The 27,769-nt window shown below is 40.6% G+C and overlaps 1 protein-coding gene across 1 annotated transcript; it reads right to left on the bottom strand.

The window, feature by feature from the left end:
- slco2a1 (solute carrier organic anion transporter family, member 2A1) lies at window positions 1-27,494 on the bottom strand. The gene is made up of 14 exons (XM_061737006.1): window positions 27,411-27,494; window positions 15,601-15,738; window positions 14,502-14,664; window positions 13,294-13,506; window positions 11,010-11,108; window positions 10,766-10,905; window positions 9,426-9,498; window positions 9,168-9,332; window positions 7,817-8,018; window positions 6,070-6,217; window positions 3,086-3,249; window positions 2,643-2,707; window positions 2,097-2,217; window positions 1-849 (listed from the first exon to the last, which is right to left on the bottom strand). The coding sequence occupies exons 1-14, from the start codon at window positions 27,471-27,473 to the stop codon at window positions 729-731; spliced, it is 1,875 nt and encodes a 624-aa protein (XP_061592990.1). The 5' UTR covers window positions 27,474-27,494; the 3' UTR covers window positions 1-728.
- Between the last annotated feature and the right edge of the window lie 275 nt (window positions 27,495-27,769).

The raw sequence follows: 27,769 nt of genomic DNA, 5'->3' as shown, positions 1-27,769 counted from the left end.
TTTATTTACTTGAGGGATTATATTAGCTGCTCCAATTCCAAAACAAACTTGCAATTTATTGAAATGTCAGAAGTGAAATTGAGCAATCTTTGTCCAGAACGATTATCGTTCTGGCCAACTTGGTTAGATTTGTTAAACTTGTATTGCAGGCATTGCACCTAGTTTATGTACATGAAATGTGTGAGGTTATTTACTTTATTTATAAAATATGGACAACAGTATATGTGCTTGATATGAAACAAGAAACGTCCATGGTATTGATAACAAACGTATATGTGATCACATATGAAAAGAGTATGTGTCTCCACATGAGACGACCATCTATAAAAAAATAATTTAAATATTAAGCTATACAGTTCATTAGTAACAGAAACCCAGTGCCAGTGCAAACAGAAACCCAATCCGATTGATAACAAAATAAAAAACAAAGACATTTAGCTGTTGCTTGATAATCAGTCTCCTCGTGATGGAGGAATGCATGTTAAACGTTACGAGGTACCAGTGTTATGTACGATAGATGTTTCCGATGTCCTGTCTTCACTTGTGATAGGTCTCATTTTCCCTTTAAGGAAGTTTCCTCTCTCCATTCGTTGAGGTGCCTTGCAGGGAACTGGGCCTGCAGAAATCAGGGTCAACCCATGGAGCTTTGCTTGAAACAGCCTTCCTGCAAATGTTTTACAGTACAGCAGGGCTACGATATGCTGGATCAAAGAGAAGTCTCTGGGCGATCACAGTAGTCCCTCTGGCTTATTTTCGAAGCTGTACTCTTGGGTCCGCTGCACCTTCCACCCCAGAACCACCAGCAGGAGAATGCCCATGACCTTATAGCCCACCTGTAGACCCAGGTACCTGCAGGGAAACATCAATTATTAACACATGCATGTGACGTACAGGATTGTCTCAGAAAATTAGAATATTGTGATTTTCTGTAATGCAATTACAAAAACAATTAAAGCTGCAAGCAGCGATGAACGGGCCCTCGCACTCATGTCCACCGCCCCCCATAAGTATATCAGAAATGACACCACCCACGACTCTCTATGTCAAACCATTCAAAAGTTATGGCAGAGAAAAGTATTCTAGGGGGCGCTGTTGAACCGTTAGGCCACGCCCATTAATGCAAACCATGAAATATCAAATTTATCACCAGGCCTGGCTTGCATGCAAAATTTGGTGACTTTTGGAGAACTATCAAATATGGACCAATCAGATGAAGGGGGGGCGCGCTTTTTGGCGTCTAGCGTCGCCACGGTAACACTTTTGAAAGAGAAAAGTAATGCGTGGTGTCGGAGGATGGAGACGCATATTTTGATGTATAACACACCTGGGTGCACGTTACGGTTCGGGCCGCATTAACGGCCGAAGGAATGGCATAAATTTCGCCAAAATGACACGACTAATTCAAAATGGCCGACATCCTGTTCGGTTTGGGACATGGCGCCAAGAGACTTTTCTTTAAGTTGTCCCATGATACAGGTGTGTACCGATTATCGTGCATGTACGTCAAACCATATCGTGGGGCTTGAGGCACAAAGTTTTCCGGGGGGCGCTGTTGAGCCATTTTGCCACGCCCATTAATGCAAACCATTAAATATCACATTTTTCGCCAGGCCTGACTTGCATGCAAAATTTGGTGACTTTTTGGGCACGTTTAGGGGGAAAAAAGGCCTTCATTTTGTCAGAAAAATAATACGAAGAATTCCTGCAAATACAATAGGGCCTTCGCACTGAAGGTGCTCGGGCCCTAAAAATGTCATACATTCTGGATTCATTACAAATCAACTGAAATATTGCAAGCCTTTTATTATTTTAATATTGCTGATCATGGCTTACAGCTTAAGAAAACTCAAATATCCTATCTCAAAAAATTAGAATATTCTGGGAATCTTAATCTTAAACTGTATGCCATAATCAGCAATATTAAAATAATAAAAGGCTTGCAATATTTCAGTTGATTTGTAATGAATCCAGAATGTATGACTTTTTTTTTTTAATTGCATTACAGAAAATAAAGAACTTTATCACAATATTGTAATTTTCTGAGACAGTCCTGTATATGCTTATGCTATTATGTACTGAGAGGTCAACATTCCCACCTGCTCCTCAGGATGTCGTTGTCATAGTAACCACAGCTAAACTCCTTTCCACACACGCGCTTCCACCAGAGACAGGACTTATCAATGGCCATGCCAAAGAGAGCAGGGGCAGGTAACCAGGCTGAGAGGGACAGAAACAGCGAATGTTCATGCACAATCTGTTTTTACATGGTTGGAATCGTGGGCTGAGTTAATGATGTGCTTATTTCTACACCGAGAAGCAATATTCCTACTTATCTTATTACTATGCTGCACCGGGGGAGGAACTGTACACAGCCAGAAATACTGCAATACTTCAATAAAGGACTCCATACCTCAACCCTTTCTTATGAATAGCAATTTCATGATTTAATTTATACAACACTGGGCACTCTGGTGCTCCATGTAACCACAAACTGTGAAGTGTTTCCATGCAATTTAATTATAATGGTTTATATTTAGATTTTTATGCCAACGCTGGATGCTGTAGGTCATGGGAGAGTGTTCTTAATACATTAACCTATAATCACAGGATTCACCTTAAAACACTGAGCATTTGGGACTTACCTAACAGTCTCATTAGTAAGAACTGAATCCCTATAGCGAATGACTTCTCTTCAGAGGGAACACATCTGAAATGATAAGAAACAGAGATAAAATAAGATATATATATATATATATATATATATATATATATATATATATATATATATATATATATATATATATATATATATATATATATATTTTAAAAACGTAATAAACTATAATATAAACTAATTCTCATAAATTTCCACTGCCAGTTGTACAAACAGACTTCTAACTTTTCTTTTTCATGTTTTTCAAGAAGAGCCTGGCAGAGTTTTAACTCTGACAGAGATCCACAGAAGGTATAGGTCATAAAATCATTACTAAGTGTTTTTAGAGGAGGACAACTGTTAGAGCAAGATTATTCTTGCAACTGTAAACCTATTTGACTAAGATTTGAACGTATGGTGATGGTTCCTTACCTGAGCACCATCATGTACATTGGATTGTGAGTGAGGCAGGCGATCAGCGATGCTAGAGAGATGACCAGGATCACCGGAAGGACAAAATGAGAGCAGCTGTTTGGACAAGGACTTGGATGGGCGTGATGCTTTGAGTCTGATGTACATCTGCAGTTCGTATATATCTGTATAAAGAAAGAAAAAGGAAGGAAAAAAATCTCAATAACACGTTTCTTATGACCATTCAAAATATTCTCACCACAACCTCAAGATTTTGATAATCCAGCCAGAATTTGAGATTCAAAGTTTAGCGAGGGTGGAAGTCTGTTTTTGCTTCCAGGTGGATTAGTGCTTGACGGAGAGCTCTTATTGCAAATAAAGCAACTGACAAATTACGTAGGTAAAGGTTAGACAAACTAAAAGAGCTGTAAAGATTAGCATATCTTAATATAGAACGGTGATACAAACACAAAACATGAACTAAGCTGATACTTGACATCATGTACAGGCTCATTAAATGTGTTAAAGTACATCAATTTCCGCTTTACAAACATGCAATACATGTCAAAATATGCTGGGAAAGGTCCATTTTGAGCACGTTTCTGGGTTAAAAAAAGGATAAAAGACACTTGATGCCAACATATGATTGTAATTACGATCTTGTTCTGCGGTATCCAGAAAAGGGGAACTTTGAGGAGCAAAACATCTCAACTTCAACAAATGTGGGAAGAAATCATTTGAATCTGAGTATTTCTTTGGTTTCAGAACCTACACGTCAAAATCAAACGGCGAAAACTCTACATTTAATATTTCATAGTTTTGTAAAGTCATTTTTCATTTCATAAATCAATATATAAAACAATAACACCAGAAAATTAAGTTGATGACGAATCACTCCAAACCTATATTATCATTACGCAGCATAACGCTGCGTGATGTTGGCTGAGCTCAGCATGAAGACGGTGAGAACGGTTCTGAGACGAGACCCCCCCGTCTACACCGAGAGACATCAGCACCGTCTCTGAAACACAACTCTGTCTCGAGCTTCACGTCATAATGAGCTCCTCGGTGGCTTTTAGAGTTGGAAAGTGCTTTTGTTCCCCCCCCTTCAAATGAAACCAAACGCTAGAAATAAATCAAAATAAACAAAGTCTGTAAAAACGTCTTTTTTTACAGGCTTGAATTCCTCCAACTGTCTTTGGTTGAGCATCTGAACTCTCATGAAAGGCAGGAGAATTGGCCTCCGACACTCGTGTTTGGGTTTAAGCACACAGTGGCCTTACGAGCTGAGTCGGACTAACAATCTACTGAAATACCCGCAATCCACACAGCAGAAGATTATTCCCCAGATGTGACATTCACACACTGCAGTTTAGCTCTTTTTTTTTAAGACACCTCCTACATGCTCTGCAAGTAAAACGTATTGATTTGATATTGATTGTGAGCGGCTTGTATCCTGCTTGCATCCATCTTTCCGGCTGCTGTGACAGCTCCTACCTGGAAGGTTCTGGTCAACAAGAAACATTTAGTCGATCCTCTAGACCAGATATTTCCCTACATCAGAAGTATTTTATTATTTCAGGCACAAAGTAGCACAGCCTGTAGTTTAAAAGGAGCTTTGTGCCATCCATGAATTCTTAAGCTGTTAAGAAGAGGTGGTTCAATGCTTCCCCTCTTATCTCCTCTGGCATTTCAAACACTGGACCATGCTTTACCAACGTACTGAAGATAATCCATCCCACAATTCCTTGCAGCTGCATCGTTGCAACACTGACTCAGTTATTTTCATTCCTATTTACTGCAATTCAGATAAAAGTGTGAGAACAGGCTGAGTCTAAGCAATCACTGCAAATGTGACGACAATAGTTTTCACTTCTTTCCCTTATTTTCTTTTAACTATTTTAAGCTGCCAGCTTTGTTAATTATGAGTGATTTTAACCAGAGTGAACACATTTAAATAGATTATATTAAAAAACTATCTACAGTATTTCTAGATCTATTCTTTGGATTGTTTTGTAGCTGCATTACTGCAGCATAAGATGCATCTACGATAAGAGCGGATTGATTTTGAAAGGTGTTTGTTTTTTGTTTTTTGTGAGTGGTAGTGTTTGGGATTAAGGGTATCCAGCTGTAAAGGTGAAATCAGCTGAATTTTCCTTGCGGAAGAAGCTGTGAACATTTTAAAAATACAAAATGCCACGTCCAAAGATTTGTTAACTTAGGGTGACCCCCCCCAAGTTAGTAGCGCTGCAGGATGAGTAAGCATGGGACATTGCAGTGTTCATGTAAAGAACAGGTGCAGGATGTGCAGGATGTGGACCAAAAAGAGATGTGGGTGAACTAAAAAACCTGATTTTATGATATTTCCTTTTTAATTCTCGATTCAAAGAACATTTTTTTTGGATATGGTCTCTGAGTCTGCTCGATGAGGGTTTTAGATGATTTATTCGTATTTAAGAATTCAATCACATCACACCGGCTCAGTGTTGACGGAGCAGTGCAGTTTTTGGGACGCAGCACAACACCCCTAATTAAAATTGATCACCAAAACCAATCTAAACGTCATCCAAGCAAAGAAAAGAAAGAAAAAAAAGGAAAAACAACCCCAAAGTTATAGCCTCAATCGGGAGGAGAGTTTTTCTTCGAATCCAGTGGTGCCGTAAAGTCAACCAGCATACGCAACAACGAAGAAGAGTAATTACAAAACTAATTACTGTGGTCAGCTTCAAATTGTGGGTTTTTGTGTCTTTAATAGAAGGGTCCCATTAAACTTCTCCCCATGTTGTGTGCAGTATGAACACACCACTCTCTCCCTGAGCACTAGCCTTTTCAATGTTTTCTGTAACAAAAATAACTTCACTAAATCCACTGACCCAGCACTTCCATCTCAGATGATTATTCTGGGTTGGTAATTTCAGTGATGCAACGTCTTCGTACATTTCACACGTGGCTGCACACATGTGTGTTCAAGAAGCCGTGAAAAGCTGCTTGGTGGCAGGACTGACCTGAACTCTGTGCGTGTTGTTGGGGTCTCTGGTGAAGTTGGTGCAGCCGGCGTGGCAGGGAGAGACGTACTCCACGCCGTCAGAGCCGCACACGGGGTTGAAGGCGTTGGCAGGACAGGAGCAGTTGGAATAGCACTTGGAGACAGACCTGTGAAGGGCAACAGGGTTACAGAAATGTGAGTCGCTGGGACTGAAGTTCAGAGCCAATTCTAGTGTTAATGTCAACCCAATATCAGTTGAGGCGAGGATTGAGAACAAAGCAATCATTTATATCTGCTATGAGACATTTCAGAGAGTATTTGCACTACTTAACCGCAGCATTTTTTTGGAGGATTTTCCATGCCATCAAAAGTAGAGCTGAGTAGAGCTTAAAGTAGTTCAGCTCTTACCCCGGGGGTATAAAACACCCTGTATTAGTACACTAGAGAGGAAGCAGAGGCCTGTTTCCTGGACAATAAATCAATCACGGTGTTTCACAAAAACAGGAATATGTTAAGAAAAAGCACTTTGTTTTTACGTCTTCAGTTTTTAAATTTATGACCCTAAATGTGATTGGACCCTACAGTTTTAATTACGTGATTTCAACCTTCAGCTGTTCCACACAAGTTTTTCTGACACTGTAAATAAAATCAATGACGTTAAAAATAGCTCGTAAATATAAGTGAGAGGCTAAAAACAGGATTAAACAACATGAGGGGGGAGGTTATTGGTGTGCTCTGTTTCTCAGTCATTTTCCAGAAGTTACATGAATTCGTATCCTTCCAAAAGGATTCGTCTTTGTCTGCAATTCAAAGTCAAAATCTAATGTACTAAATAAATAGCAATATACATCTTCACATATGTACATGGTTTATATCATTCACTGCAACGTGCAACGTGCAATTATGTAAATATCCATCTGTAAATATCCGCCATACCAGTATTACTTATTATTTATTTTTCTTATTATTATTATTATTATTGTATATACCAGTTTACTGTTTATAGTGTGTTATTATTACTGTGTTACTACTATTTTTCTATTGATGCCTCTTGTTTTTGCACTATCCCCTTTGCTGCTGTAAACTGCAAATTTCCCCTCTGTGGGACTATTAAAGGATTATCGTATCTTATCTTATCTTATCTTTATTTTGCCAGGTTGGTTTCACACCATGTGTGAGAAGTAACAGGCTGAAGACTGACTGGTGCCAATAAATGCCTGAAAACTCGGTCCAAGTGCTTCCTCTATTAAAACATACCAATTCATGTTTAAGAAAACAGGTGAGAATCTTTAGGATAACCGTCAAAAACTATTAAAATTAAAAGACCATTTTGCTAGATTTAAGAATTCTATTCACTTTTGTTTTTTATCCTTTTGGCAAAGATGTTTTACTTAAAAAAGGCTTATTTCTAGAGGGGCTGTTTTTGCAGGCTGAAAAACTGAATTATGTTCTAAAACCAACTATTTCCTCTTTATAATGTTGACTGCCCTTACTTTGCATTTACAGACGTGCAAACGATTGTACCCCTTCTTTAAATCCTATGTTGTTGTTTTTTTGTGTGCTTGTGAGTAAAACGTGATAAAACATATAATTAAAAGATAGTCTCAACATTTGGCAAATACAACCTCAAGACTTTTGTCGTGAAACGGTGCTATACGATAAAACAGAATTGGAGAAGGGATGTGTCATAGATACGATGCTGGATTCACCGTCATTCACGGTGAAAACAAGAGCACTGTTTAAAACCTTCAGGCCTCCTCACTCACATATTCGGTCCCACTTCGTAATTGACCTCGAAGACCTTCTTTGTGGGACAGCCCATGAAGAAGAGCGGGACGCAGAGGAGGGTGGAAAGGGTGAGCATGACCACAGAGAAACGAGGGATGGTCTTCAGAGACAGACCCAACCTCTTCATGATCACCCCTCCAATCAGCATCCCCACGGCCACCGCCGGCAGATTCACAGCACCTGGAACCAAACAGCTGGGTTTCATTCATTAGGCCACTGATGTCAAACAAAGACCTCCACATGTTGGTCAAATATGTGGATTAGCAGAAATTAGTTCATTGTTCTTTTGAAACAAACATATCTAAAATATCAATCAATGCATCCTGAACTGAAATACTGAACATCTGCACTTATTATCAAATTTTGACTGAAAAGCCAGAAGCATTCTCCCTGTTTCATAATGCCAAGCTTTAAGGGCCAATCCCAATGTTCACCCTACCCACTACCACTAGCCCTCACTCACTACCACTTCACCCTCAACATGAAGCCACAGACGTAGGGTCCTTGTAATGTTCCCTAGGGATGGGGACACCACTCTTTACTTCACTGCGTGGTTTACGTTCGGGTACGTAAGCGACTGCGTAGTTACGTTTGCACAAACGTCACACCATATCAGGAAGCCCAGAGATAAAAGCTGTTTTAATTTCAGCTGTAGCGCTGTTGATATGCCACTTTATTAAGTTTTAATCTTTTTTCAGGCGTAAAAGTAACCGTTAAGATCCCCAACCTGGGCTCAGTTTATCCAAATAACGCCTGTTAAGAAATTTGATCTGATGTTTTCGGGGATGAGAAGAGCCGCCGGCGATTTATGGTTCCGCGCTAAATCAACGCTACGTTAAGTCTGTAACGCGGAACCATAAATCAGCCTTTATTCTGGCGAGATCTGAAGATACAACGCAACAACGACCAAGCGAGTGATTATGTACATTCACTGAGTGAATATTATGAAAGTAAAATATATATTTCTCCCTAGAAATGTAATCAAAACGCATTTTTATGCAGAAACTAACTCAAAATATTGATTTTATTCACTAAAAATAAGAAATGTCCACCATGTTTTTTTGTTTGATTCAGTCTGCAAATGATGACGTAAAGCATTCTGGGAAATTTTTCTGGCCCTCGGTCGCGAAGTCAGCATCTGAAATCCCTCACTGTGAAGGGCTAGATTCATACTCCCTAGCCCTCGATATGTCCACTCCCCCTACATGCAAAGAGGAATTGGGACACCACTACCATCACAGGAACGCGCAAAATTTAGGGGTAGTGCTGAAAAGTAGGACTAGGGGGGGATTGGGACTGGGCCTAAGTTTACAGTCCCGGTGTACTTACCCACTAGCATGCTGCTGTAGGCGACTGACGAGCCGTACTGTCGTTCCAGAAACTTGTTGAGAAACGTAGAGAGACCTGCTATGACGGAGGAGAAGCAGCACTGGGCCAGGACCAGCAGCAGGAACAGGGGGCTCAGCAGGAGGTGGAGAAACATCTGAGGAAACACTGGTTGGGATGGATACAAGCACGAGGATTACTACACCGCCAAGGAAAATAGTGCACAGAACACGGCTCTGGCCGTCTGAATGTCATACTTACTTCTGAGGAACTCAAGTAAAGATATATCTGGCCTCTTAAAGTCATCACTGGAGTCTGTCTCGCTTTCATTCATCTAGAAAAGGAAAAACACCAGAAAGCATTATTCCACCTCTGGTTCAGCGATAAAAGCAGAGGTGAGTCCATCAAATAAGTGTGATAAGGATATAAGGAGCTGAAATGACAGCTGCCCAGTGTCACCTAACAGACCTGATTATGAACAACCCAAACCTGCTGAACACAACAATCAAGACTTCTGCGGGGTTTTATTTGGGTATTTTTTTTAAATCTGACTACCTGCAGATGACATGACTGCAAGCATCATCACTTATTAATCCTGCATCATGGGTTAGAGTGTACGTTAGACCTATCAAATCCTTTAGTTTTTTATAAGCATTTTTGACAGATTAACAAAGCACATTTAATCAAGTTACGCAACTGAGTAACATTTTGCGATGGAAACGTACTTCCAACTCAACTATAATTGAGTGAAAGCTTTATTTAGAAAAATAAATATCTCAGTTTTATTTTGAAAAATGTTCTAATAATGTATTTACTACCCAATGATTATGACATTTTCATTTATCTATTTACTGTACTGTGAGCGAAAATAACCAAGTCAAATTCCCTGTCTTGTTTGACCTGACTTGGCCAAATAAACATGATTCTGATTCTGATTAAAGATTATACTGATGTATTTTTACATCCTTGTAGAGTATAGTTTTAATTTGGAGTATTTTTGTGGGAAGTGTACATACTACATTACAATCATTCATCACAATAGTGGCAAAATCTAAATACGATTTGTTGAAAACACTTTCATCACTTACATTTCTTTACTTGTTCAAGTTTAACTCAAAGCCGGACAGTAAACGTGTGGTTTCACAAACATGAGAGGGTTGCTATTTATTTAAAAGTAATTTACCTTATTTTAAAGATTAAATACACTGCAGACTTTTTAAAAGATCTAAAAAAGTCATTAAAAAGTGATCAATAGAAATCCATTCGTGTTCTCAGCGACATGACGTCATACATCGTCTCCTTGTTGTAAAAAAACAAAGTTGCAATACAACAAACCAGCCAGTAGAGGTCAGTACAACACACTTCATGCTGTGCTGTTGTCTGCAGAGCTCTATTAGAGGTTGCAGTCGTTTCCCACACCCATAAACGGTGCCAGTGGTTTTAAACTAGTTAAATAAGGTATTTAATGAATGCATCCTCCCAATGTTGATATGCTTGGGACTGTTCCTGGTACTGCTTTTGCAACAGCCATCCCTACGTTTTCCCATCAGAGGTTGAAATATCAGATAAAAACAAAAAAAGCCTGTCAGATGGAAACTTACGTTCTGCTCTGAGGGCATTTCTCGGGGGAAGAAGAAGTAGGGAATGGAGGTGAGAACCAGGCAGCCGGCGCCGATGAGCAGACCCATCCACCAGGCGCCCACCCAGCGGGGATCTCCGGGTCTCAGCTCCTGCTGGCCTCCTGCAAAGAACACAGCGGTGACCACAGAGTTCCCATGATGTGCAGTAAAGTAACTATGATGTTTCATTTACTGTTGGATCCCTTCAAACACCCCCCCTCATTACCGAAGCCAGTTTTGTCCACGTCCACATAAATCCGCAGAATCACGGCGCCCAGCAGGTAGCCGATGGCCGGGCCAAAAACAGATAACGCAAACAGGATAGCTGGAAATGACAAGTAATAATAATAATAATGAATTTAACTTGTAACGCACTTTATATTCAATGAATCTCAAAGTGCTACACTTAGATCATTATTCATTCATACACATCCTCACTTGTTAAGTGAAAAGGGTTTATAGAAAATTAAAATCATGTTCTCATTGGTGACATGCAAACATCTCAGCAACATGTCATGGATAAGAAACAAGGTGGATTTCAAAAACAGCACAGTGATCTGGGACCAAATCTGATTTCACTTACGGAGAAATGATGACAAACAACATCTTCAAATGAGCGGAGGAGTAAATGAATTTGTTCCTGGCTGGTAAACACGACTTCTCCTTACAGAGGCTGTGTTTCTTTGTCTGTATTACTGTCAGCAGTCTGGAACATGCCGACACCTCTTCATCATTTATAAGCAGGCCCGGTATCAGCAGAGACTCCAGTTATCCTATCAATATCTCTTCCTGAGATTCTGACAGACTTTTCTGTCGTATTGTTATCCGTTCTTTCATGAACGACACATGAATCTTCATTGCTGATGTCAAAACCAGGCGTGAGGATGTCCCATCTCATCTTTCCACGCATTAAATTCAAACTTTGCAAAACAGTACGAGTGAAGTGGAGCAGTGCAAGCAGAAAGAGAGAGAAAGAGAGAAAGAGAAACATAATAATCCCATCACAATTTAAGCAGAGAAGTTTGTATCTGTGTGTTTAAATCTGTGATGTGGCTGAACGGGGTCATATCTAAATAAAAAGATCAGTCTTGTCATCTGCGCCCACTTAAACAAGATCAGACTAAACGGTCCACTTTTCTACTTTGTTCAACAAAATCAATGAAGTCTACTCAGGCAGAATCTGAACGAGGACATCTCAGACTAATTAGACGGCCCCCTCTAGATGACACATAAAACCTCATTTAAACAAGGCTGGATATTGTCAATATACACTTTGAAGGCTTTGAGGGAAGAAAATAACTTTACTGCCAACGCAGTCTAAATGAAACGTCTGGTACAAGCACAGAAATACGATACAGCAGCTTCCTTTCCTCAATGTTTTTACAGCTCTGTTCATAAGAGCCGATTATAGTGAGCTGAGTCATCCACAGGTATTGATTGTCACCACATCCTGTCTTTTTTTTTTAAACGAAGAGAAGAAGAGACGCCTATGTGGATGTCCTAAAACCCTGAAAATCTGGACTGTGATATTTTGAGACTCAGGTTCTCAGTGACAGGGTTCTGCTCTGTCAAACCCCAACATACTGTATATACTCTGAATCACTGAGAACTTTACTCTAGTGATGACAAACAGGGGCCGGATTCACAAAACATTCTTAAGAAAAAAAATCTTCTTAAGTGTCATTTTTTTCTTAAGTTCAGTCTTAAGAAGAAAAAAGAGAAGAAGTCATATTCTCCAAAAAAGTTCTAAGTATTTTCTCAACTTTCGTCTTAAGTTTCTTCTTAAGAAAAAACTTAAGAATAAATGGTATTCTTGAAATAAAAGTTCTCAAATTTGTTCTTGACTTTTTCTTAACTTTAAGACAACCTTGACCTGTCTTAAAATTTCTTCTGTGAAAAGGTTAGCCTCTACTTTATATGGACCTATTTGAGTCTGAAATAAAGATTGAATTGAATAATATCACCTTTTTCAACACATTTTAGACAAGTTTAGACTAGTAGGTCATAGTTTGAGGATATACTTTGTAATTAATTGCACAAAGAGCCTGTTAACTGTTTGTTAGCATGTTAGTTAGCGTGGTAGTTAATTATTATCAATTTTCCCCAATAGTATTTTCTTTTTGCACGTTAATCTCATCCACCATAACCTAAAATTTCCTGCATCTCTTTTTCTCCTTCTCCATGTTTAGTGAGTGACTGACGGTTAAGACCAAACTACCTGTATAAATGTTGTTTTTTGGTGCGTGCAATACAATGACATATTTTAAGAAGTTCTTAAGTAGGAAAAATAAGAAATTCATAAGAAATGACAGTTCTTAAGACGGTTCTTAAGAAAATATTGAAGAATTTCACTTAAGAACTTTCTTATGAACTTCTTAATTTTAGATCTTAAGACATTTCTTAAGATCGTTCTTAAGAACATATTGGTGAATCCGGCCCCAGGCCCTCAAAGTGTTTCCCTTTTGTGCACACACTCATATTAGTGTTCATGGGAGCTCCGGGGGAGTCACCTATGTACAGAGGAGAACTCTTCGGTGCAGCGAAGTCATCGATGTAGGAAATCCCGAAGGGCTGGATAGGCACCGAGCCCAGGCCGAAGAGCAGCTGGGCGATGGCCATGAGCAGCCACAGCTTGTTGGTGTCCGTCAGCTGCCTGGTCTCGTCGCGCCCGCAAGTGTCCGGGCGGCTCACGTTGCTGTGCAGGTTGCAGATGTCGTGGCGATCTGGGTAGTTGGTTGCATGTGAACACAGCCGGGGAGGAAGAGGGAAGAGACATGAAAGGATAGTTAATGACAGGACAGAGAGCTTTTTTAATTTCCTGGAGCTTCTCTGACCCTCCACTGACGCCAGACTACTTTGTCTAAGACAAACTGGAAGGCATTAGGGGGACAATGTTATTGCAGATGAAATGCCCTGGATGTAGCTCTAAGCTTTCCGTCTCTGCTTTCACTGACTGCGGGAAGAAAATGGATTTAGCCCTTATTTAAGCAAAACTTCCGCTGAGCCAGGATGCAGATACTTGTTTGACCCCAGCAGAGTTAAAAAAATGATGCCCTGTAGCACCCTATAATGTAATAATTTCCTGAAAATGTAATAAAATTTGCACTTAACTCAATCGAAAATGTAATACAATCCAATAATGTAATGAAATATCCTGACTGATATTGTAATAACATTTTTACCAATAATGTAATACCTTATTACATTATTGTGAATTTATTAAATTTTCAGGTGGGTCTTTTTTTTTTCTCCAAAAACTGATAATGTAATACTTGACAAATAATGTAATATATATATATATATGTTCATTTTCAGTCCAGAATTCTACATTTTGTGTTTTAAGAATCTAAGAATGTTATATACGCTGGATTTGAAACACCAGAATGACTATTGGGTTAAATTGCAGACTTTGAGTACCATGTTATAAATTCCCAATAATGTAATAATGTATTACATTATCGTTAAAAATGTTATTACAATATCCGTCAGAATATTTTATTACATTATTGGGGAAGTTATAACATTATTGGGTTTCATTACATTTTTGATTGAGTTAAGTGCAAATTTTATTACATTTTCAGGTGTTATTACATTTTCAGGAAATAATTACATTATAGGGTGCTACATGCTTCAAGTGAGCATTCCTCTGACAGATTAGTACAAGTGTGTCCACCTCTGAGGCGGTGGACTGGACGGCCTGGTTCTCGCTTGGTCTTACTGTGTAACACGGAGTCGTATTCGTAGGGCTGGGACAGGAAGTGAGGTAAGGTGAGGATCATGGCGCTGACGGCCATCAGCAGTCCGCCCACGCCGATCACACGAGGCCGGTGAACCCGGTTCCCGAAGTAGCTCACGAACACAATCAGGATGCTGTTACTGATCTGAGAAACAGACACAGAGGCAGGTTCAGAGACACGTTTCTATTATCACAGGGCTGCAGTGTGAGGTGATAACGCTCAGGAGGGACTCTGTCCACACCAAATGTGATGCAGCAGAACCAAATACACAGCCGGTGTTCTGCCAATTTCTTCTGCTTTGCCAAAAAATGCTCCCTAATGGTTTTCTACCTTTGTAGAGCTACAATTTTACTGTGTTTACTCCCTAAACCTGACCTGCCTGGTTAAATAAAGGCCAATGACTGAATGAATATCAAATAAAGCCATAGAATTGTTGTTTTTTTCTCTTTATCGTATAATGTTCACAAAATGTAATCCAATTCACGTCATGGGTAGTGTATTTTGAAGGATCAAATACTCAACATCCCATATTATCAATTTTACATTGTGCAAGAAATGATGCAAACTTTGAAAATCGATCGTGTGCATGCGCAGAATCACAAAGTACGATTTCTCGGCAGGGAGCAGAAATGGTCAAAACACCGGCCGTCGGAAACATTCTGGCCTTGTCTGGTCTGTTTTCATGAAATACAGCAGAAAGCCAGCGGACAGCAAGTGCCAAGCTGGTGATTACGCTTGTGACTGGTGACTGAGGGGTCATGCATGTTGGACAGATGGATAACGTTTACATGTGAAATCCAACTAAATCCCATTAAAGATTATAAAAGAGCAAAAATAAATGAATTTAAAAACCAACAACTCTGCCCCCTCTGCAATGAGCTCCTGCAGAACTCTCCCACTACTCGGCACGTCTGCACCTGCAACAACACCGTCAGAAGAACTGGAGCCCCATTCGAGTGGTCAGGAAGTGTGATTCTGATGTGTTGCTTGTACTCCAGTTCCTCTTTTGTCATCGGTATCACAGAAATGGAGCTATCAGGATCTCACACTGAGTGAGGACGTGTTATCGTTGGCTCTCACCTCGTTCAGGGAGGAAATGGTTCCCGAGGAGTAGCTGCTGAGGCCGTAGCGTCTCTCGATGGTGGTGATGGTGCTCTTGAAGTAGGCGCTGTGCAGCAGCTGGGAGAACTGCAGGAGTCCGTGGCACAGAACGAACACCTACACACACATGTCGCACAGCAGGTGGGTTACTTCTCTGAGCTATGGAAACCACATGTCAAAACTCCAAATGGCAAAATGGGTGAGACTGATGAATGTAAAGGTGCTTTTCTGTAACATTTTCAGCTGCAGGAAACGGTTGGCCGTCCTCACCGATCAGAACTGATGCATATTGCTCAAGAGAGATTTCCATCCCGTTCTCAGGAGCACAAACAGACCTGCTCAGTGGGAATTAATGGCTGTCGTGGAACAGTATCGTACCTTTCACACAAAAGCTAAGGCATTAATTCACCACACACCCTTCCTTTCTGATGCAGATTCCCAAGTGTCTGCCCAGATTTACTCTTTGATGGATGAGACTGACGACTCTAAACATTCAAACTCCTCAGGCTGATGGATGAGCAGGATTCCCACATACAGAGACTGTACGTCTTCGTTGCCGCTGGTCCAGGTTCAACTACTGGCCTGTTTTTTTTACTGTCTTTTGTCCTCCTGTCTCTCTGAACTTTGAATAAAAGACCACTTGTCCCGAGAAATAAAAAGAAAAATGTATTTGCTTTCTGTTAAAGTTTAGCAGGAAGATCAGTCTCCTTTAATCACCAACGAGACAGCCGACCTCTAACGCTCCCCATATCACATAGAGTAGGGTTTATTTATATACATATATATATTTATTTACATACTCCGAGACCATACCTCATGCATATGTTATTTTATCATTTCAGTTCATTTGTACAACTAATACACATATCCAAAAGTACAAGTCTTTAAATTCAACAACCTCAATTTAGAAAAACATAGGAATTGATTGAAAGCGATTCTTCTGTTTACTTTGATTTCTATTCTTTGTAGACAGTTTGTCCTGTTCTAGCAAATATTTACTCTCATTCACGTTCACCATCGTGGACAGGTCACCGCTGCAGGTGGGCCGGTCCCATCTCCGTACCGCCGTCCTCCTCAGTCCTGCCTTTGTAACGTTTGCAGAATGTGGCTTTTCAATTCAGTTTTTTTCTTTTAAATGCACTGACATCCCTGAGATTTAAAAACAGCTCTTGATGGGAGAATATGCTTAACTCTCAGCAGACTTTACTGCATCAATCCTGCTACCACAGATGAATAAACCCTGATACAATCAAACACCACCACACAGCCCGGGGTTTACACTTGTGGGACCGTGGATGGTCCCACAGGTTATAATTGCTCTGAAGCCTCCAACACCCATTTCTTTCCCGTGTGAGCCCAGATCATTGATCCCACCGCTGAACCAGGTTTACGTGCAACTTCTTTTTACACAATTACATTTTAAGTGGCATTTGCGAAAATGGCTGGGTATATTGTGGTTTTCAAAAGTAGTTCCTTGTCCCCTGTGCTGACGTGAACTATGGAGGATTGCTGATTCTTGACGCGGTTATGGACTGGATCCCCCAAAAAAAACAGCCCCTCTAGAAATAAGTCTAATATCCCATAAATCTAGTCAAATTATCTTATTGTATGCAAAAATATCTAAAAAAAAAAGTTCTTGACTAGAATTCTTAAATTAGTAAAATAGTCTAAATAGTCTTCTGACTTCCATGAAAAAAAAGATTTTCTTCTCTCTTTGCAGTGTGACGTACAAACCCCTTCCCATCTTCCTCTGTGGACAAAAACCTCAAACCTTTTTAACCATTTTCTCACATATTTGTTGACAAACTGACGCTCTTCTTCCCATCATTGCTCCTCAAAGGCTCAAGCTCTCACATGAATACTGTTTTTGCACTAAACCGTGATTACATGAGCTGTTTAAAGTGACGTACTTAGTACCAGCTCTAAACTGCCCAGTGTGAAGTGTGTTGCAGGACCCCCCACCAACACCACCACCACCATTTTCCCAACCTTTCCCTTCTGGGATTGTATTTCCAGACAATATGGATGAGAAAAGTCATTCTATATGAAATACTCTGCCTCTAGAAACAGCGTGGAGGACGTGTCTCTGTTTTAGGGATGGGCGGTATGGACTAAAAAATGTATCACGATAATTTCTGGCATTTATCCTGATAACGATAAAAATGACGATAAAAAAAAATACCAATTCAACTCCACCTTTGTAACTATAAATTATCTCGCTCTCAGATCCGTCATGTTTGTTACACAAAAACGTCATCAACAGGAATTTATCCTTTTTTCTTTCTTTCTTTCTTTCTTTCTTTCTTTCTTTCTTTCTTTCTTTCTTTCTTTCTTTCTTTCTTTCTTTCTTTCTTTCTTTCTTTCTTTAAGGCTCATTTCCTTCCTTTTTCCCTTCCTTCCTTCCTTCCTCCCTTCCTCCTTTCCTTGTTTTCTCCCTTCCTTCTCCCCTTTCCTTCCTTCCTTCCTTCCTTCTTTTTTCCCTTCCTTCCTTCTTTCCTCCTGCTCTCTCCTTCCTTTTTCCCTTCCTCTTTTCTCCCTTCCTTCCTCCTTTCCTTGTTTTCTCCCTTCCTTCCTCCTTTCCTCCTTTCCTTGTTTTCTCCCTTCCTTCTCCCCTTTCCTTCCTTCCTTCCTTCCTTCCTTCCTTCCTTCCTTCCTTCCTTCCTTCCTTCCTTCCTTCCTTCCTTCCTTCCTTCCTTCCTTCCTTCCTTCTTTCCTTCCTTCCTTCCTTCCTTCTTTTTTCCCTTCCTTCCTTCTTTCCTCCTGCTCTCTCCTTCCTTCTTCCCTTCCTCTTTTCTCCCTCCTTTCCTCCTTTCCTTGTTTTCTCCCTTCACGTACGTTGTGCGTGGATTTAAAGGAGCATGAAAAGATTTTCTTCTCTCTTTGCAGTGTGATGTACAAACCCCTTCCCATCTTCCTCTGTGGACAAAAACCTCAAACCTTTTTAACCATTTTCTCACATATTTGTTGACAAACTGACGCTCTTCTTCCCATCATTGCTCCTCAAAGACTCAAGCTCTCACATGAATACTGTTTTGCACTAAACCGTGATTACATGACCTGTTTAAAGTGACGTACTTAGTACCAGCTCTAAACTGCCCAGTGTGAAATGTGTTGCAGGACCCCCCACCAACACCACCACCACCATTTCCCAACCTTTCTGATCTGGGATTGTATTTCCAGACAATATGGATGAGAAAAGAGTCATTCTATATGAAATACTCTGCCTTTAGTAACAGCGTGGAGGACGTGTCTCTGTTTTAGGGATGGGTGGTATGGACTAAAAAATGTATCACTTTTCTGGCATTTATCCCGATAACGATAAAAATGACAATAAAAAAAATACCAATTCAACTCCATATTTTCAACTATAAATCTATCTCATCATCCTTTCTTTCTTTCTTTCTTTCTTTCTTTCTTTCTTTCTTTCTTTCTTTCTTTCTTTCTTTCTTTCTTTCTTTCTTTCTTTCTTTAAGGCTCATTTCCTTCCTTCCTTCCTTCCTTCCTTCCTTCCTTCCTTCCTTCCTTCCTTCCTTCCTTCCTTCCTTCCTTCCTTCCTTCCTTCCTTCCTTCCTTCCTTCCTTCCTTCCTTCCTTCCTTCCTTCCTTCCTTCCTTCCTTCCTTCCTTCCTTCCTTCCTTCCTTCCTTCCGTCTTTCCCTTTTCCCTTCCTTCCTTCTTTCCTCCTGCTCTCTCCTTCCTTCTTCCCTTCCTCTTTTCTCCCTCCTTTCCTTGTTTTCTCCCTTCACGTACGTTGTGCGTGGATTTAAAGGAGCATGAAAAGATTTTCTTCTCTCTTTGCAGTGTGATGTACAAACCCCTTCCCATTTTCCTCTGTGGACAAAAACCTCAAACCTTTTAAACCATTTTCTCACATATTTGTCGACAAACTGACGCTCTTCTTCCCATCATTGCTCCTCTAAGGCTCAAGCTCTCACATGAATACTGTTTTTGCACTAAACCGTGATTACATGACCTGTTTAAAGTGACGTACTTAGTACCAGCTCTAAACTGCCCAATGTAAAATGTGTTGCAGGACCCCCCACCAACACCACCACCACCATTTCCCCAACCTCTCTGATCTGGGATTGTATTCCAGACAATATATATGGATGAGAAAAGAGTCATTCTATATGAAATACTCTAGTAACAGTGTGGAGGACGTGTCTCTGTTTGACTGTGTGCTTTGGACTTCTCTGGGTTGTGTGCAGCTCACTCATCCACTGGACTGTCGGAGGATCCACTGACTGTCTAACGTCTTCACAGACCGTCCTCACATAGCAGGAGGGGCGCGGGGGGAATGCCTGAGTGACGCTAAAGAAACATGTTGAGATTACGACTGAATTTGCTAAGAAAACAGTGATAAATCCAGGCTTTGAGCACATTCGCTGGCTGCCAGCTTGACGAGAGGACAATAAACTGTGCAGTTGCCTCAGAACAGTTGATACTCCTATTAAAGCTGGGCTTTATGGTTTGTTAACACACACAATAGCTGCTTTTACAGTGTTGCTAATATTTCATCCTCATGTTCTATCGAATGGGCTCCAATTATCTGAACGTTTCAACCAGACCTCTTTGTTCAGGCAGGCAAAGAACGTATTTGTTTGTGGTTTACTTCAAGACAAAAAGTCACTTTCAAACACTCCTTTAAAACACAAAGACACAAAAATAACATCTATTCAGCACAAACGGGACTTTCTTAACATAAGTCAATACTAATGAGAACATGTTCTTCATGAAGCAATGCTGCGTTACTCTGATCATCACAAACTGTAGCGCGCAGAAGCTGCCGTCTGCTCACAATATCAGGTTACAGGGAGGCTTTTATCCTTCATCTGCACAAATGCTGCAAGAAATATAAGCATAAGTGATGTCTGTCCGCAGGCTGAACTTGTGCAGGGCTGGATTCGCCCAAACTGCTCAGAAATGATCCCTTTCTGAACAATATCTGCTCAGCGTCTGGAGGTCATTGTCCCAGCCTTCAACCTGCTGTGAGGAGAAGAATAGCGGGAAGTCCCCACTCAGAACTCAAATGCTTTTATTGTCGGGACACGTGCGGTCCCTGCGCCACCTTCGATACATTCAGGCCTTTTTGTTTCTTACGCCTAAAAAATAGAGTCCACAGGGTCTCCCAGGATACTTAAAAGAATCGCTCAGGATCACGTGGATCTCATGCATTTCCTGTGAAGCCAACATTAAAGAGTTTGCTGCACAATAACGTCCAAACAAAGGAGCATAATTACACACCATTAAAGTCATTTTAAGCAAATGTTCTTGTTCTGTTTGTTGCAGCCTGAATTACTGCTCTTATTTAACACAAAAGTTAATGACTGTTTTTCCCAGAATGCCAATTTATGCTTTTGAGTCTGTGATAATGTTAGAATTGTGAGCTTGATTCAGTTAGAAACGTGCTTTTCTTGACCTGGTGTTCCATAGGGCAACAAACGTACGTGCCCCTCAGCACAAGTTCACTCTGATGCAGTTAACCCCTTCCACCCTCACATCCCTGAATCAAAACAGCCATGCCATCAGACGATGGTATCTGTGTGCTGTTGGCAAGACTGATGACCCGTCTCCTCTTCAGATCGGAGCAAACCGTCAGCTCCCTTCTTTTGTTTCCAGACAGTTTCAGACTGTGATCTGTTAAACCACAGGACTGTTTTCCACAAACACCTCTCAGTCCATTCCAAAGACACTTGCTAAGTGTTTCTTCTCGTTTTAAAGAGCATTTGATAATGCAGCTAAGTTGTGTTCACATACACTGGTTTTCAGGAGCATTTGATGGGTTCAGGGTCATGTATCTTTAAGAAAATGGGTGTACGGACCAATACTAAAAGCAACTGTATATCAATAAAGGGGCTCCAGCTATGGAATAATTTAGAAAATGAACTAAAACTATGCACTACTGTAACCAAATTCAAAAATAAGTTCGCTGTACAGTTCGCTGTACAGTCTCTAGCCAAAAACCACTTAATTTATCACTCCTTGCAATTTATAGTATGTTTTTTGTTTTGTTTTTGTCTTTGCTTCTTGTCCAGATACCTCTGATACTTGTCCAATATATCCATTCTTTTTCAATGTTTGAATCCAAATTATTAGTTTTGTTTTGTATAAAACCTCCTGAGTTGAGGTTCATAAAAGGGTAGGCATAATAAGCCTTGGCTTCAGCCTATACCTTTTCGGTGCCATTCAAAATATTGGACCTTTTTATGTTGTAATATGTTGTATCCAAATGGACCGAAATAAAAATTCAAAATAAAAAAAAATAATAAAAAATAAAATTTCTGAGCCCAAAAATGGTAATTTTTGTAAATGCAGAGCTGTGTGAGGACCTGACCTATCAGCAAGCCCCGCCCCCTTAGATACTGTTGCTAACCCAGAAACGCCATTGCCGTTTTACAGTCGTTAGGGTTCCAGATGACAATATCCAGGATCAGCATTGTTCATGTACCACAGTTTGAGTTAATTAAATTAAGCCTAAAACACTACATAACTTCAGATCTAGTGCTACAAGTAGATCCAATGTTACAGCGCATAACTACAGATCTACTAATTGTTATCCTGATCACGTTAAAACGCTAAAAGTAGGTTAAAAATTATCATTTGTCATCTGATAGTCCCTAGATCCTTAATCTGAGTTACACTCCCGATGCTAGTGGCGATTAACTTTGATTGAGGTTAGCACTCACTAGGCAACCTACCCGAGGCAAATGATGATTGTGATTAAATAACTAGATAATGTCAGCAGAGTTAAAAATAATGTTGCCTTTTAAGAAACTTAAGAAGAAATGTAGACTTCCTAGTTGAGCTAAATCCAAAGATGTAGCTCAGTTTTCTTTGGATTTAAGAAAAATAAAATGAAATAAATGATATATTTCATTGCCGATCTTCTCTGGATACCTGGAATCATTCTTTTGTTATTTTTTTATTCATAAACACCATAAAACTGATGAGAGTTTGGGATGTTTTTCAGGCAGGAAGCTACAGATTTACAAGTTCAGGTGCAACTGACGGTCAACAGCATTGCAGTAACCTGCGTTTGAGGGGCCGGTCTTACCTACAGGTCAGTTACAGGTCAGTTACAGGTCAGTTACAGGTCAGTTACAGGTCAGTTACAAGTCAGTTACAGGTCAGTTACAGGTCTTTCCTACAGGTCAGTTACAGGTAAGTTACGGATCGGTTACAGGTAAGTTACAGGTCAGTTACAGGTCAGTTACAAGTCAGTTACAGGTAAGTTACGGATCGGTTACAGGTAAGTTACAGGTCTTACCTACAGGTCAGTTACAGGTCAGTTACAGGTCTTACTTACAGGTCAGTTACAGGTCAGTTACAGGTCTTACTTACAGGTCAGTTACAGGTCAGTTACAGGTCAGTTACAGGTCTTACCTACAGGTCAGTTACAGGTCAGTTACAGGTCTTACCTACAGGTCAGTTACAGGTCAGTTACAGGTCTTACTTACAGGTCAGTTACAAGTCAGTTACAGGTCAGTTACAGGTCTTTCCTACAGGTCAGTTACAGGTAAGTTACGGATCGGTTACAGGTAAGTTACAGGTCAGTTACAGGTCAGTTACAAGTCAGTTACAGGTAAGTTACGGATCGGTTACAGGTAAGTTACAGGTCTTACTTACAGGTCAGTTACAGGTCAGTTACAGGTCTTACTTACAGGTCAGTTACAGGTCAGTTACAGGTCTTACCTACAGGTCAGTTACAGGTCAGTTACAGGTCTTACCTACAGGTCAGTTACAGGTCAGTTACAGGTCTTACTTACAGGTCAGTTACAGGTCAGTTACAGGTCTTACTTACAGGTCAGTTACAGGTCAGTTACAGGTCAGTTACAGGTCTTACCTACAGGTCAGTTACAGGTCAGTTAGAGGTCTTACTTACAGGTCTTAGTTACAGGTCAGTTACAGGTAAGTTACAGGTAAGTTACAGGTCAGTTACAGGTCAGTTACAGGTCAGTTACAGGTCAGTTACAGGTCAGTTACAGGTCTTACCTACAGGTCAGTTACAGGTCAGTTACAGGTCTTACCTACAGGTCAGTTACAGGTCAGTTACGGGTCCGTTACAGGTCAGTTACAGGTCCGTTACAGGCCTTACCTACAGTCAGTTACAGGTCAGTTACAGGTCAGTTACAGGTCCGTTACAGGTCCGTTACAGGTCCATTACAGGTCTTACCTACAGGTCAGTTACAGGTCTTACCTACAGGTCAGTTACAGGTCAGTTACAGGTAAGTTACAGGTCAGTTACAAGTCAGTTACAGGTAAGTTACGGATCGGTTACAGGTAAGTTACAGGTCTTACCTACAGGTCAGTTACAGGTCAGTTACAGGTCTTACTTACAGGTCAGTTACAGGTCAGTTACAGGTCTTACTTACAGGTCAGTTACAGGTCAGTTACAGGTCAGTTACAGGTCTTACCTACAGGTCAGTTACAGGTCAGTTACAGGTCTTACCTACAGGTCAGTTACAGGTCAGTTACAGGTCTTACTTACAGGTCAGTTACAGGTCAGTTACAGGTCTTACTTACAGGTCAGTTACAGGTCAGTTACAGGTCAGTTACAGGTCAGTTACAGGTCTTACCTACAGGTCAGTTACAGGTCAGTTAGAGGTCTTACTTACAGGTCTTAGTTACAGGTAAGTTACAGGTCAGTTACAGGTAAGTTACAGGTCAGTTACAGGTCAGTTACAGGTCAGTTACAGGTCAGTTACAGGTCAGTTACAGGTCTTACCTACAGGTCAGTTACAGGTCAGTTACGGGTCCGTTACAGGTCAGTTACAGGTCAGTTACAGGTCAGTTACAGGTCAGTTACAGGTCAGTTACAGGCCTTACCTACAGTCAGTTACAGGTCAGTTACAGGTCAGTTACAGGTCCGTTACAGGTCCGTTACAGGTCCATTACAGGTCTTACCTACAGGTCAGTTACAGGTCTTACCTACAGGTCAGTTACAGGTCAGTTACAGGTAAGTTACAGGTCAGTTACAAGTCAGTTACAGGTAAGTTACAGGTCTTACCTACAGGTCCGTTACAGGTCAGTTACAGGTCAGTTACAGGTCAGTTACAGGCCTTACCTACAGTCAGTTACAGGTCCGTTACAGGTCCGTTACAGGTCCATTACAGGTCTTACCTACAGGTCAGTTACAGGTCTTACCTACATGTCAGTTACAGGTCAGTTACAGGTAAGTTACAGGTCAGTTACAGGTCAGTTACAGGTCAGTTACAGGTAAGTTACAGGTCAGTTACAGGTCAGTTACAAGTCAGTTACAGGTAAGTTACAGGTCAGTTACAAGTCAGTTACAGGTAAGTTACAGGTCTTACCTACAGGTCAGTTACAGGTCAGTTACAGGTCAGTTACAGGTCAGTTACAGGTCAGTTACAAGTCAGTTACAGGTAAGTTACAGGTCTTACCTACAGGTCAGTTACAGGTCAGTAACAGGTCAGTTACAGGTACGTTACAGGTCAGTTACAGGTCAGTTACAGGTCTTACCTACAGGTCAGTTACAGGTCAGTTACAGGTCAGTAACAGGTCAGTTACAGGTACGTTACAGGTCAGTTACAGGTCAGTTACAGGTCTTACCTACAGGTCAGTTACAGGTCTTACTTACAGGTCAGTTACAGGTCTTACCTACAGGTCAGTTACAGGTCAGTTACAGGTCAGTTACAGGTAAGTTACAGGTCAGTTACAGGTCTTACCTACAGGTCAGTTACAGGTCAGTTACAGGTCAGTTACAGGTAAGTTACAGGTAAGTTACAGGTCTTACCTACAGGTCAGTTACAGGTAAGTTACAGGTCAGTTACAGGTCTTACCTACAGGTCAGTTACAGGTCAGTTACAAGTCAGTTACAGGTAAGTTACAGGTCTTACCTACAGGTCAGTTACAGGTCAGTTCATTAGTTCACGCAGTTTTCTGATTTGTCCGGTTAATCAAAGATTTCTTCCGATGTTGTGAAAGACTACTACTATATTCCTCGTCTTTATTCTTCAAAAGTGAGTCTTTCCTGTGATCTATTAAAAGCATCCTTGTCTCCAACATGAACACTCCCCACTAACTTAAAATAAATAGTTATGAGTGAAGTTGTAGTGATCAATACTTGGCTTAAAACAAAACAAATATCAAGCAGAAGACTTTCAGGAGACAACCTACTGGGACGGACACGGTGTTTAATTTCTGTGGCATCACATTTGCTAGATAGCAGGGAGGTATTTCCTCTCTAGTTTGGAGTTTGTTCATCTCTTCCCCACATCTCCCTGGTGGGAGTCGACAACACCAGGATATACAGTATACCGTCAGGATGTTGCTGCTAATTTCAAACTCCTGAAACCCAGAAACTGCTCAGCTGCTCTGAAAAGAAAAGTGCAGTTGATACTTCAAAAATTACGAAAACTGCAAGAGACAAGGTGTCCCTTTGAAGCCGAGCAGATAGAGAGGGTTGCAGAACTGTGTGTACTCCAGTGAAGCAAAGCTGGATTTACGAGTTAGTGAAACCTCTGAATGACTTATTTTCCATTCACACAATTTTCTATTCTTTGTTGCAAAAGCTGGGCTGAAGGGCAACGGTTATCGTGATTTTCTTTTTTTACAAGAGCTCCTATCAGCTGGGGAATATTTCTGTCCTGACAAACTACCTGCTGCTTTTTAAAGAATTCAACTGTTATGTAACGTTACCATTATTCACTCACTCTGACAGGAACGAGTAAAAAAAAGATTTCCTAAAAAAACAAAAAAAAACCCAAGCAACTGACGTAATGACTCCTTTACACTTTCCTCCACCCCACCTATATTTTTATATCTCGCTTTCAAGAGGAGAGCCCTTGAAGCCGAAGACTTGAAAGGATAAACAGCAGATGTTTGGCTGGACCCAGAGGATGTGAAAACATCACAGGTAACGTTCAGGTCAAACAAACAGCCAAAGCAATGCAAATACATCCATGAGCCCTCTGGAAAAGTGGCTGATTAAAAGCTGGTTCCCTCCAGTCTTTTATAATATTCATTAGTCACACATTATTCACACATGAAGAATAAGAATAAGAGTCATTCCTTGTCAACATCTCAAAAGCAACCAGCCAGGTTGGGGTGGGGGGGGGATCATTATTACTCACAGCCCTGGAACATAGAGTTTCTTTATTGCCATACAATGAAAAACAAGCTCCTTCTGGCACGCAGGGACGATTTTCACTCTCTGTCAGCACCCACACACTTTATATAGACTTAATATTAGACAATCAAACGCAGAAAATTGATCAAAATTAGGACTAGGCACTATTACCAAAACTTATGTCGCACGTGGAAAAAGAAAAGGAAGTTATTTATGAGTGTCAGTAAACCAGGCTGTCAACAGCCTGCTAGTAAAATTAATCTGAAATCACATTAAATTATAAGCTGCAACATGATTATAAAGTGCAAGGTTTTCATGAGTCCTGCATTCCTGGAGGTTGTCTATTTTTCACACCATGTGTTTGCATAAACTATATTTAGTCTATATTTATTTGATGAATTTCGTTGCTAAAGACAAAAAAAAAAAATAGAAATAGATATATGTGAAACAAAATAGAATAGAAATTAAAATGTTGGTATTTCGATTTAAGACTGCTTTTTTCATAAATATTTGTAGACACATTATTGTCTACAATAACAATAAGATTTAAGTCTTGTCTGCAGGGAAGAGCTGGAAAAGACAGGTTTTATCCCTCGTTTTATGAAACCACCCAGAAGTAACAGGAGTTTGGATGGATGCACAAACCGCATGTTAAAACAAGACATTAATTACAAAGTTGTTACTTGAGCATAGAAATCTGACCTTGATGTTGCAGACTGGCGTCCTGCGTTTTCTCGAGTCTCCGAGGACTTGCATGTCCATCATGTCAGCTCTGGTGCTCGCTGGTCCCGGCGAGGCAGTCCCGAGCCGGGACCGGGGCCGGGGTTTAAGGGGAGCCGGGGTCCGGGGGCGGGGCTGGGGCGGGGCCTATTAGACTTGGGGCGGGGCCTATGGGCGTCGTAGTCCATGGACCCGACCAGATATCAGTTCCCATCAAAGTGATAAAACTTGCTTATGATTTTTGAAAATATCCATGTCTATAGATGATATTTTGGTATGATAATCCTTCCTGAGTGGCAGCTGGATCATCCTTTATTTGCATGATAAAGACCAGTTTGTGA

Source organism: Cololabis saira, chromosome 13, assembly GCF_033807715.1.
Source record: "Cololabis saira isolate AMF1-May2022 chromosome 13, fColSai1.1, whole genome shotgun sequence".
In the NCBI taxonomy this organism is placed as follows: Eukaryota; Metazoa; Chordata; class Actinopteri; order Beloniformes; family Belonidae; genus Cololabis; species Cololabis saira.
The sequence above is the reverse complement of the archived record's forward strand: the minus strand, read 5'-3'. Positions and strand labels throughout refer to the sequence as shown.